At 43.8% G+C, this 13,173-nt stretch overlaps 1 protein-coding gene across 2 annotated transcripts; it reads left to right on the top strand.

The window, feature by feature from the left end:
* Positions 1 to 249: 249 nt before the first annotated feature.
* On the top strand, positions 250 to 8,823 carry ark2ca (arkadia (RNF111) C-terminal like ring finger ubiquitin ligase 2Ca; the record flags this gene model as incomplete). 2 transcript variants are annotated; one of them, XM_080528480.1, is made up of 8 exons in its annotated part: positions 250 to 310; positions 6,648 to 6,951; positions 7,171 to 7,332; positions 7,443 to 7,575; positions 7,739 to 7,843; positions 8,009 to 8,104; positions 8,235 to 8,338; positions 8,706 to 8,823. In XM_080528480.1, 8 exons carry the CDS (start codon positions 250 to 252, stop codon positions 8,821 to 8,823), a joined length of 1,083 nt encoding a protein of 360 aa, XP_080384606.1. The 2 variants fall into 2 exon arrangements, with proteins under 2 accessions (XP_080384606.1, XP_080384607.1); XM_080528481.1 differs by having other exon boundaries at positions 7,201 to 7,332.
* Positions 8,824 to 13,173: the final 4,350 nt, after the last annotated feature.

A 13,173-nucleotide genomic window follows, 5' to 3' on the forward strand; every position in this document is an offset into this window, starting at 1 on the left:
CCACAGGAAGAGTCCTCTTAGCAGAGGTGTTCAATGATTGGTCCATTCTGTCTTTGTCTTATTTATGATTGGCTGTTCTGGACACCACAGGAAGGGTCCTCTTAGCAGAGGTGTTCAGTGATTGGTCCGTTCTGTCTTTGTCTGCGAGGCAGCTGGGCAGCCTGTCCTGTTTGAATGTGCAGGGATTGGAAGGGAACATTTCCATGGACCATCTGTCTCGCAGGCTACCGCTACAACAAAGGACCCAGGATGGTGTTAGTGCATGTCGGATATTTGGTTCTTCCCGTCTTTGGATCTGTAAGAAATAGAGGTATAGTTATTTTTTTTATTCTAACAAATGTGTATGTTATTTTCAAGGTCCCAGCGTACCTAACATTATGGCTAGCTAGGCTACCTGCCATCTGCAACGACCAAGCTAGTCAATATGCCTGCCAGCAGCCTAGCTGATGTTAGCCAGCCAGCTAATAGCGATGTTCTTCAGCTTGAAGCGAATAATTTTTTTGGGGGGGTATTCGTTGTTCTATAATGTCAAACAAAAGCTGGCAAATGTACAGAGCTGGCTAGTTATAACGAACGAGTCGCTTATGTTTTGCCATGTCAATCTCTCTGACGTTGTTTGATGTTGATATTAGCTCATTTTAAAATCGAGTATTTTGTCAAAGTCAAATGTTATCCTGTCAAAGCTGGCTACGCAAAATGGTAGCAATGAATCTAGCTAGCTATGCTGTTAGTTCATCTTCTGACCGAGGCAGGCTGTCACAGTCGCTGCACCAGGTCAGTGCGAGTTGAATCAGAAAACTGTCAATTAAGAAAATGTCATTAGTCGTCGTTTCCTCTCTTAAGCCCACACGGGATCACACCGCCAATGTATATGACTAACATATTATAGCCTGGCTGGGCTGTGTTCAATCTGACCCAGCAGCTGGTGTTGTGACCGAAACAGGCGATTGTTTACCCAAGCATTATGTACCTGCTAGTTACGGTTATTATAACTGTTATTGGCAACATGGTGGGGTTAACTAGTAGTTGCCTCAAACTGGATATTTCCCCAAACGTATTGTATTGTATTGTAAGGTTAATTGGTCATGCGGTTATCCTAGTTTGTAACACAAATAAATACAAATCAATTTGCAGTATCATGCGATAAACGCCCTGAAAGACCAGTAAGCTAATAGATCTGTGTTGTACATTTGTGGAACTGGGCTATGTGCCGTGATGATGACGCCATTTCTTATATTAAACCAAAAACATTCCCACTCAGCCGTAATTGTATTGTTATAGATAGCACCGAGGTGCGGTGATGAGGTTTTTCTTTTCTCAAACGCTTAGACCAAAATCTCCTTTTCTCGTTTTAAAAATGGTCTTCAAAGAAAAAACATCAACACACCGCCATTTGTTGTGGTCAATTTCCAACACTATGAAAAGGCTTCGACACTATAAAAAAAAACAACATCATCCATATATGCAGTAGGCTATCTTTGCTGATTATTATGTAATAATAATGACGTACATTTTTAAAAGACATGCAGTAGCACCAATGATTTCATTGTGCTTTTATTTGTGTTCTTTTTTCCTGTTCCATAGTATCGAGGCTGGCTCTACATTCCGCATTTCTCAGACCTTTGTCCCCCTCCATTGTGTAGCTAACGATCATCTGCTGCTGTCTGCCGTAGCCTCTGCCTGTTCTCTGCATCTAGCTGTGTTGTGAACCCCTTCTTCCTCATTTCCTCTTTCCATCTGAAGACGACATTGGCATTAAAACCGAGTTCCCACTCATATCCTGTATCCTTCTGTGTAACAGACTAAAGAATAACACCTTTCTGTAGAAACAGTTTGTCTTTATTTAAACTGTCATGTTGCTCTTTAGTAAATAACCCATTGTAGCATTAGATCTTACTACAAAAAATGTCATTGTGATTTTCCCATTCAGTGTGGATAGACTACATTCTGCTGTAAATTTCTGTAAAGTGGATACATTTTACCCCCCTCCCCCCCAATTCGATTATAGCCAGGCTTGATCGGACAATTGGATAGCTGTCTCAATCCCCTTTCCAAAGGTGCATTGCATTACATCCAGATTTGTTAATTTAACAAAATTAGGCTTACCTTTTGAAACAAATCACATTCATATCCCCCAAATGCTACTCTAATAATGATTAACCAATTTGCCAATAACTGCAATACACGGCACAGTAATTTGCATGCTGTTACTTCCCAAACAATTTGAAATGGTCACCTTTGATGGTCCACTGCACCTGTTTTAGTGGCTAAATTGCCAGTCATAATCCTATCCATGTGTACAAGGCTTTGTTCCTGCTAATTGAATGAACCCATTTAGTTCATCACAGACGATTGGCGAGATTTAGGCCTAACCCAACTTGCCATTTAAAATTCCCTGTGTGATCCACTGTCATGCTAAATCCCTAGTCTCAACACCCCCAGAATGCTATCCATTTTACAGGGATGTCTATATCCTGCACTGCTGTAGAACTCCTTTTAGAATCAAAATGTCTTTATTCTTTGGTTGTGGTTCTCTACCTTATGTTCTTGTACTAGAACCTAATGCATGATCATTTTTTATTGTTTCACATTGAACAGCAGATTCCAATGTAATCTTTGTGTAGAGATGTCCCTGCTGTACTGAAATGTGCTGTAGCATACACATCTACTCATTGGATGCTGCTTCTGTTCTGTTAACCCTACAGAGCATGGTCGGGCCTTGCCTTTGGTCTTTATTTGCATGAAGTTATTATTATATTATTACTATTATCACACAGTGCCACACATACTAATATTTTCCAATAAAGACTGTAGTATCTTTCCTAACCCTCAGTGTGCTTTTTGCTGATTTCCATGTGTGTGTTTTCCCCCACCGTGCTGTCACTGAGGCAGACCCCCCTCTCTCTGTGCTCTCATCTCTCAGCTCTCTCTCTCTCTTGTGGAGGCACTTCAAGGTGTTGCTCTGAATCTGAATCATTGGATTAGGGACAGCCAAATCTCTAGGTCCTGCTGCCAAAACATGTTTTAACTTAGACCTAGAGATCGGGACTAATGTTGGAACCATACAGTCACTCCTTTCCAATCAATACACATTCCATCTGTATTTTACTCTTGTCAGCTTTGGCACGTTGGCTGTGGAGTGAACAAACCGGCTCCTTTCCGCTCATCCATTTGCCAGTCTCGACCTTCCTTGGTTTTGGGCTATTAGGCCTATATACACTTGTTGTTAGGAATTTACATGTCACGCCCAACTTACGAATTTGGCATTCTTTTCTTTTGCAAAATAATGAGACTTGACTGTGTCTTTCAGAAACTGACCTGGACGGGAGATTTGGCGTTTTTATCAGGATGCACCTTGAAGTCCCTCTTCATTTTACACAACATAAAACACTGATCTAAATGCTTTGTAGGTTTTGCCAGTTCTGATTACTATGGTGTTCTTGCACATTACACATTAGTAACAATTTATAAAAAGATTAAACTAATTACTGATAAATACTGGGCACACAGAGTAGATGAGGTTAGTTATCTCAGCACTATAACATTATCAAAACATTGAGCCTGCATTAACATTCACATCAATACCCTTTGGTTCATTGTCGATTGGGACTGACCTCTGTTCGGGTTAACTAGAGCTATCAAATGACTGAACTGTTAGGCTATCGATGTTTTGTAAAAGCACAGCAGCTAATGTCTTGAGTTCACTTGGTATGATTTGGCTCATAACTGTATGTGGCCATATCCTTTTCAACCTCAATTTAAAGAAGTGTTATGGCTAAATATATACAAATGGGAAAAGTAACAACCAAGACAGTCTGAAGCATTTTTATTAAAGCCCCGATCCTCATTCTCAGTACATTTCTAAAGTCTTCTGAAAAGACATTTTCACTGGTTGTAGTTTTTAAAGGTAGATTTGGGGATGGGGTCATGTTGATGACAAGGACAATTAGGCTAGATTTAGCTGAATTGGAGATTACACTGTCTAACAGTGCATACTCAATACAAGTCAGAGTTTATTTATATGATCCATTATTCTACTTGTATGCCTGTTTCACATATGTTGCTTTTATGAAGAGGCTTGTAAATATAAAGGTCAGGGTTACAGTTCTATATTTACAGTTCAGTTATCCCCCTAGAGGGTAAAGTGAAGGTCAAAGTTGGTGTTTTACCACCTCAGCCCCTAAGGAAGGCATAGATGCTTCATGGAATAATTGCAGATGGATTGTAGCGTTTTCAAGTAGTTTAGACTTCACATTACACCTGCATTTCAAACATTAGAATGAAGAGGGAATGGAAAACAAGAATTAACATATTGTTTTTGTTTTATTAGAGATACCATCCTCTGCTCTCAACCTCATTCCACCAACCAGCTGCACACTTAAGCACATTACATGCTGTTACATCAGACCCTACATTTTAAAAACATTCAGGATTGGTTGGTACTGCACTGCTCAGTGCTCACACGCATAGCCTTGCGCCACCCAACCCCCCCCCCCCTTAAGCGAAGCGATGTAATGTAATAGGATGCTGAGGGAACAGGGGGGTGTAGAGGGGGGATTATGTTGGAGGGTAGTAGCAGTGATTATAAAGCTGCAGAGCGAGAGAGAGAGAGACAGGTCGGAGGACGTCAGACTGCTGCAGTCATGGGTAGGCAGGGCTAAAGGGCTGTCACTCAGACAGAGGAGCCATGCCGCAGCCACACAGTGGGGGAGGGGCTGTGGTGGGGGAGCTCTGGGAGAGCAGATCTGCACCAGTCAGGAGATTTACGTCCAGAGCTCAGCTCACAGGGAGGTATGATCAGACAGACAGGCAATAACAACATTAAAGCTCTGTGTATGCTGGGGCTCTGTGATTGGTGCAATGTGGGCCAAGTCCCCTAATGTAGTTCATCATTAGACCGAGATAAGCTCTTTTCACCCTATTCTCCTGGTATAAAAATATACAATTTATGTAATTGTGTTGTTTACGTCTTTGTCACTGAGGTCACTGGAATATTTACACACGCAGTGACGCAAGGCATTCTGTCAGAACTGGGTGAAAATGCCTTGAAGCTGAATCCTCTGGTCCACCAAATCCAGAAGCCAACATTTTCCACTCTGCTTCCCCAGCCAACATAATTTCTCCTCAGATGGCTCCAAGGTTCAGGAGCGTCCTGTGTCTCAAGGCAATATTATTGTATGTTGCAAAATCCAACCGAAGAAATATGTCAGGTCTGTGATTAGAACAGTCACGTGCACAGCTCCAAATTAGACTATGATGTATGAACAACAAAGGGATAACAAAATGTATAGATGACTTGAATTACCCTCAGTACTTTGTAACTGAATAGTCCCTAAACTGCGTCAGATAAATACATTTGGTATGAACATGTAATACAATGTGTTGCGAACAATACATCAACATTCAGCAATCTCCCCACTCTTTTTATCATCATCGTTACTGGCAATCAATGCTAAATGTCCCTCTTAAACATTGCACTAATAGAATTGTGTGGTTTAACCCTTCCGTCGCAGTATCAAATTAGAAAAAACATTTCATAGCCAGTCTGACTTTCAGTAATGCAGTAAAAAGCCTTTTAGGCTTGCTGGATAAATAGATGACACCACAGATCCTGCATGTCCATGTTCCCAGGACATTCATAGCCACAGAGGCCTGGTCTTGCTCTTCACATGTGAGACGCGTGTCTGAAAGCCCCCCAGAGCTTGGTGTCTGTTCCATGGCTCAGACAGCTGGGGGGCTATAACTGGGGCTGAAGGAGCAGCTGCCGGCCTGCCCCCACACCCCCTACCTCTTCCTCCCTCCTCGGGGTGTAATGGATATTGATTGTTTGGCCGCAGCCCAAGAGCGTGCTGATTCAGCAGGAAGGCCAGAGCCCCACTCCTCCGACAGAGAGACGGCCCCTCACCCTGGAGGGAAGGTGGGAGGGAAGGAGGGAGGGAAGGAAGGAGGGAGGGAGGGAGTAGGGTGGGTAGACCAGCACCAGCCTACCCTGCCTGAAATGGAGGAGGCTGGATTAAGTGTAGCCCTTCTCAGTGACTGGTGGGTCTCTCGCTGACCCCACAATGTCAGCTCCATTACCACACACACACCTACCCTGTATCTGGCATCAGTCCACATGTCCAAATGTTCTACGTCTGAGTTGTTCATTGCCAGGCTCTTTCTAAAGGACAGTATGTGCTCTGTGAACCCCAGTCACCCCAGTCACCCCCACCCCCCACCTGCTGACTCTGTAGAAGTGCAAGACAGGAGCTGGACAGTTGGGCTCCCTCTGTGGGGTTAGAGGGCACTCCTCCATGTCTGTCTCCATCTGTTGTTTCACCTGTTTTGTGTTCTCTCTTCCTGGGTGAGGTCTTACTCTTTCTGCTTTCTGACCGTGTATGATTGCTGTCTGTCTGTCTATTGTGACGTTGTGTGGCTGTCTGTGCGTGATCGTTCGGAGCGTGTGTGTGTGTGTGTGTGTGAGATTTTCCTGTGTGTTGTCCAGTTGTTTATTGGTTACCTTGGCTCTTGTATGATTATGTGTGAAAGTGTGTCTGGCTGTTGTCTGTGTGGGTACTCTGTCTGTTGTGTGCTTGGTTCCTCTCTGTTATCTGACTCATTGGAGCTACTCTGTCTCAATGCTGATAGGATGCATTTCTCTCCTGCAGGGGCGCACTTCACTCGGCATCAGCACAGCCATGCTACCTCCTGCCGACATTTTCACCTGGGTGCGGCCCAGGCGCCCATCTCAGCCGAGTTCCCCCTGGGTCACGCCAGCCAGCCCCCCCAGACTGGCCTCGCCCCCCACCTGGCCCCAGCGGCGCACCATCCTCCTCTCACAGCCCTGCCAGCACCCCCTCAGTTCCAGGATGTCCCAGGCCCCCCGTTCCTACCTCAGGCCTTACACCAGCAATACCTCATCCAGCAACAGCTTTTGGAAGCGCAGCACCGCAGGATCCTCCCGCACTCCAGGTAGCTACAACACACACACACACACACACACACACACACACACACACACACACACACACACACACACACACACACACACACACTTAAATACACACTTAAATACATTGGCTGTCTCAGTTACATAGTGATTCACACACTTGAACACTCACTTACACATTTTCTAGCATGCTTACACAGGTTTTCAGATAAAGACATACACTTGCAATACAGATTGAACAGATTACTGACAGAAATGTTTCCTGCATGCAGACGAACCCAGGAACGTGTTCCCCTGAACCCTCACAGGCTACGCCCAGGCTACGACTACTCCCCTCCCCTCCATGTCCCCCAGCCAATCAATCAGCAGCAACAGCCACGCTACTTGGCTGAGGGCACAGACTGGTGAGTCACAGTTGAAAATGAAGCGGGTTTACCATGGAGGCGATAAGTTCTCCTTCCATCTGTCTGGCCTCGGTGTTGATGTTGACTTAGGTGTCTCCCTTGGCCTGCAGGGACCTCAGCGTGGATGCTGGCCTCTCTCACCATCAGTACCAGCTCCAGCAGCTCCCACAGCACTATCAGCATTACCTGGCGGCATCCCCCAGAATGCATCACTTTCCCAGGAACACCTCCTCTGCACAAGTGGTAGGTTCATGGCTGTTTACGTCATTGTCCTGCTGTCTTTTGTGTGGTTTAAGGTTTCTCTTGGGTCCCATCTGGGCTGTGTATTTGCTCTTACACTGTTCCAACAGTATTATAACGGTATTATGTCGATGATCAAAGAGGCCTCTCCTATCTGTTCTGACAGGTTGTGCATGAGATCAGAAACTACCCGTATCCCCAACTCCATCTGCTGGCCCTGCAGGGCCTGAACCCCTCACGCCACGCGTCTGCTGTACGGGAGAGCTATGAGGTAACCGCCAGGTCAAAACCCCAATATCCTTCACCACCGGTATTAGTGTTTTGTCTAAAAGCTTTATGTTATTTATTTGACTCGCCGTTTACCTTGTTTTAGCTGTGCTGACTGGTTTGTGTTGGAAGCCTCTCCTGTCTAAAGCCTTGTTCTCCTGTGCCCTAGGAGTTGTTGCAGCTTGAAGACAGGTTGGGAAGTGTCAGTAGAGGAGCTGTGCAGACCACCATCGAGAGATTTACCTTCCCACACAAATACAAAAAGGTGAGGAGGCAACTCTGTTACATACACACAAGTGGATGAATTTACCTTGCCTCTTTGGGTGTTTTGTATCTTAAAACTCGGATGACCCTGTTGGATTCTAATTCTGATCTGTAATGTGATTGGTCTACAGAGGAAGCCTCTAGATCTGAAGATTGGTGATGAAGACGAGGAGACTGACGTGGATGAGAAATGCACCATCTGCCTGTCTATGTTGGAGGACGCAGAGGATGTCAGGTAATGTCAGCTTACACATGGGAGACTGTGCCATAGGGGGGGAAATAATGTAGGATAATTATACGGTGGCATGAATGTCTGGGATTGTTTGAGACTATGGGCTTTCATATCATACCAAGGCCACTGGTGGTAGATCTTAGGATTGGGGGGCCTCCTGTCACTATTTCTGTGTGAATTATATACCCCGGGGGACACTACTGACCAGCAAACCCATTATGAATTTTAGAATTGGTTAAAGTTTGATTAGGGTCAGTTTTAGGTTTTGAGTTTCAGTGCTGGTCAAAAAAGTCTCTTTAGTCTCTCCTGTGTGAACGGATCGTCAGCTAGAGGACTGATGTTCTCTCTTGCCACTGTCTCTTTCTCCCAGGAGGCTACCCTGCATGCACCTCTTCCACCAGGGGTGTGTGGACCAGTGGCTCACCATGAGCAGGAAGTGTCCGATCTGCCGAGTGGACATTGAGACGCAACTGAACCCTGACAGCTGATGGCCCGGGGGAGGAGCCTGGCCCTGTCACTCTCCCTGGCGTGGTTCCTGCTCCCTTCCACCCCGGCCCCTCCCCCTTCGGGTGCTTTGCCAAATGTCTCCGGACGTCATATGACTTCATCACCCTCTGACTCACGCTTTACTGAGCCAACACAGGATTACTGCACGAGAGACTGGAGACTCTCTCAATAAAAGCACATCCCTGGCAAAAAGACACACACACACACACACACACACACACACACACACACACACACACACACTCACGAACACACAGGCACACAGAGACGTAGACACACACACACAGACAGACAGACAGACACACACACACACACACACACACACACGTACACAGGGTTTACTAGTTGCTTGCTGGTTGGAGGTGAGGTATTGTTGCAGCTGTGTCGTCGTAGGTAGCGGAGGCAGGTGTGTTTCCTGTCTGTGTATTTGTAGCATGTTCTTAAAGCCATGACTTAATGTACGGAGAGTGGAGAACATACAACCCCACTGCCAGCTGGCTATGCTCACACAACTTTACAGATTCTGCCACAACTGGAAGCTAAACACAAACACTTAACGCCCTCTCGCCATGTTTGCCTACAGATCATTTGTGGTAGTACAGTAGCAGACACAGTGGAAACCCCTTGCTTTGTGACAAGAGGCACCTAACTGAGTGTTCAGATCTCACCCAGCTTCTACGTTTTGCAATAGTACATTTCCTTGGGACTGGTGGTGTCAATGTTAATAGGTCTATTTCACTGCTATCATGTGAGCCAACCCAAATGCATGGGTTAGTGTTTAACTAAATACGCAGGTTAGAGAGTGCGTTTAACCAAATGCGTTGCTATGGTGTTGCTTGACCCGGGCACGGGTCACTGTGTGTGTTCTGCCCAATACAGTATGTGGGTTACAGTGTGTGTTTAACCAATGCGTGGGTGTGTGACAAACCTTAAGTGCGGGTTCAAGTGTGTGTCAAGGGTTCCAGAGAGACATCGATGTTAGCTGAAGGTGCATTGGAGAGCTTGTAGTATACAAAGCCAAATAAGGAATAAAAAAAACTAAAATTTAGGACCCATTCCCCCGTCATGCACTGCAGTGACTGAGTGAGGTGGGGGGCATTCTGGGAACACAGGAGGGTTAGCTGCCCTGGATATGGAGACTCTGAGCCATCCACCTCCTGGCGCAGGTGTTTTGGCTGAGCAGTGTAGTAAAATGCATGTTTCAATGTTGGCTTGGGCTGTTGTGTTAGCGTTTATAAAAAGGAGGACAAGGCGCGGGGTTGTCTGTGCATGACTTAGTTAATCTGAGCTGTGACTATCTTTCTCAACACTAACAAACAAAAAAAATGAGCACGATGTCAGTGGCTGTCCCTGACCTGTAGCGTGTGTTCACCATGTACCCTTGGTGGCAACGATGGAATCCTATTGTGACGTTTACCTTATTGCCTAAAGAACAAGCACATGTGATGATAGATATAGCAACAACCTCTTTCTTTGGTATTGCATTTGCGTTGGTTTTAGTATATTTAGGTATATAAACACACGCAGTGTTTGGATGGAGGGAGGAGCTTGTGTGCGTGAATCTTGTGTTTTTGTGTGACAGATCTCCCCTTGTGGTTGCTATGCTGGTTGCTATGCTGTATTGCTAGAACAACAATGTAGAATGTTGTGGGATGGAGGCAGTATCCTCTCACAGTGCACTAATACTGAGGAGGGGCGTTAGGGCAAGATAAGAAGATGTGACCTTTTTGTTGTTAAAAACAAGACTGAACTTTGTGTTAAATTTGTATAATTCATGCTCTTTCCCTTGTTCTGTCTGTTGCTCTTGTAATACTGTAGGTCTTGCTGTAGTAGAAGGGTGCATGAACACTAAACAGGGTTATAGGATTGGCACAGACCCTAACTGTCCCCATGCACTGAGGACTCAAGTAGTAAAGGATTGGGACAAACCCTCCAGATCCCAGTAGCCCTGTGGACTGAGGGATCAATTAGAAAGGATTAGGACAAACCCCATGTGTCCTGTGCACTGCCAGTGTTGATACTGCCTCCTCCAGTAGTGGAGTTTTCTATGGGAAGTTTTGATAGTTTACACAGGGTGTTGTCAGATGAGATGCCTTAAGTATTTAACAATCATAATTTATTACTAACTGTAGATATTGTGGGTACGTATTTAATTTTATATAGTTTTTTTTTGCAATTGAATCATAATTTATTTATTTAGAAATAACAACAAAAAAAATGATTTAAAAAAAAAAACAATTACCTCATTTTGCATTGTTTTATGGGAATGCTTTGCATGCAGTTGTAATTTTTCCGAAGACTAAACTAAAAAAGCCCTGCTGTTTAATCTCCTCCCTGAGCCGGCTGTGCTATGTTTACTGTCCTGGGCTGAGCCGTTGAGCCTGCTCTCTCATGTGGTGCTGTGGATCTTGGTTACATTCCATTCAATGCAATTTCTCTGATCCCCTATGCTGTGATGTAGTGGACAAACTGCAATGGAGTGAAATGGTTTTAGTTTGTATTTTCTGTCTTGTTTTGCACTCTTAGTTTTAACATGGGAACCCTCTCACTGGCATAATGCAGTTACGATCGTAGATTTATGATTATGATTATTATTATTATTATATACTCTGTCATTTGCAGCTCTCTGCCTCTCATACTGTCTTGACCTCTCCATTCTGTCCTCTAAGCATGTTCCTTCTCCTGCTTTCTCTCCTAGGGTGTTTTTCACTCCCTATTTTTCACAATAACTTGTAGTTTTAAGCCCAACAAGTGCCTCGCTTCTAGTGTCAAGAGATATTTTCTTATGATTTTAACCGTTTAACACAAGTCAACCTCATTCCTGCCGTGGAAACTAATTTACCCAGAGGCTATCATGCTGAATTGGGACACATCCTGAAACCACACTTCTGCACTACTCGGGCACGATGATATTCTGAGGGCTATGTCCAAATGAAATGCTGTGTTCCTTCCCTCAGCCCCCTTGTCCTTGCTTCTTTCTATAAGGTGACCACTGGCTGATGTGAAAGGACTAGAAAGGCCGTTTGGTGGCAACCTTCATAGATGGAGTGTGGGAACTTCCAAGATGGCGCTGCCATTGTATTGCTTTCAGTGGTTACCTTATGAAATTAGGTAAAGCAGCGTTTTATGAGTACCATGACAACTTAATGGTTTCCCATCGTTTCGGATTTAACGCAGAACACTGACATTTTCTACCTAAATTATTATTATACAGTATGGAAATATTTCTGACTACAAAGAGGCATGTTTCACTGTGTTCATCTACACAAACACTACATCTATACTCCCAGATATTATTTTCTCTTAGTTTCCCTTCTCCTCCATGTCTTCTCCTCTCTTTCTCTTTCTGTCTTCTGAGCCTGACCTAACCGTCCATCCCTCTCAGAACCCATCCAATGTCTCGCATCACTTTATCCTCTCTCTCTAGGGAAAAACAATGACAAACAGAGGATCTTAAAGCACAACCTTACTAAAATGCATGTTTTTCTCAGGTTTGAATATATTCTCAATGGTATATAAGTATATGGTGAAATTATTGCAGATATACAAAGAATATTACAGATGATTTAATTTTGCTGCTGCTTGCATCTGAAAAACAAAACTGAAGGAAGAGAAAACCCAAAAAGTGCCAGTGAAAGGGCTGCCGCCATCTTTGTATGAGAACCTGCTGTTTAGCTGTGACTGCGCAATGTTTTTCAATATAGGATATTTTATTGGAGATTAGAACTATTTATCATTAATATTAAAGCAATAGCTCATTAATGATGATGAGTGTGTTGATGAAGAACTGGATGAGCATATTATGTGTAAATGTTAGATTCAAATTTGGTGGAATTTTGTACTTTATTTATTACTACTAATAATAATGATTTTAAAAGTTGCATCGCTAAACCCAAACTGTTCTTTTTTTAATTTCAATTTTATTTCAAGGCTTGTATATTATCCTTTTTTGTATGTGCTCTTTTTGTAATAAATTGGATAAAATGCAAGTGAATCCAGTTGTTGTTTTTACATGATGCATGTGCATTGATTTTATTCTGCGTGGTAGTGTGTTTTCCCTTTTGAGGCTATCTGAAATGTCCTTTTTTGGAGTTGGACAGGATGGATGGAGAAAGAAAATTAACCAATTTCCGTAAACAGTATGTGCTTTCACTTATAATGTGCAGTACAGCGTATGTGCTAGCTTACAAGGGTGACACTCATATTCTGATTTGTTTTCAGAGTCTGCCTTCACAAGGTAATGGAAAACTCACTGTCATCTTAAAACATCTGACAAACCGTAATCTAAAAAGCAGACGGGTATGGAAAAGAAAAATATTTGAAACGTGCAG

This window comes from Nansenia antarctica (assembly GCF_963989245.1).
Source record: "Nansenia antarctica genome assembly, chromosome: 4".
Lineage (NCBI taxonomy): Eukaryota > Metazoa > Chordata > Actinopteri > Argentiniformes > Microstomatidae > Nansenia > Nansenia antarctica.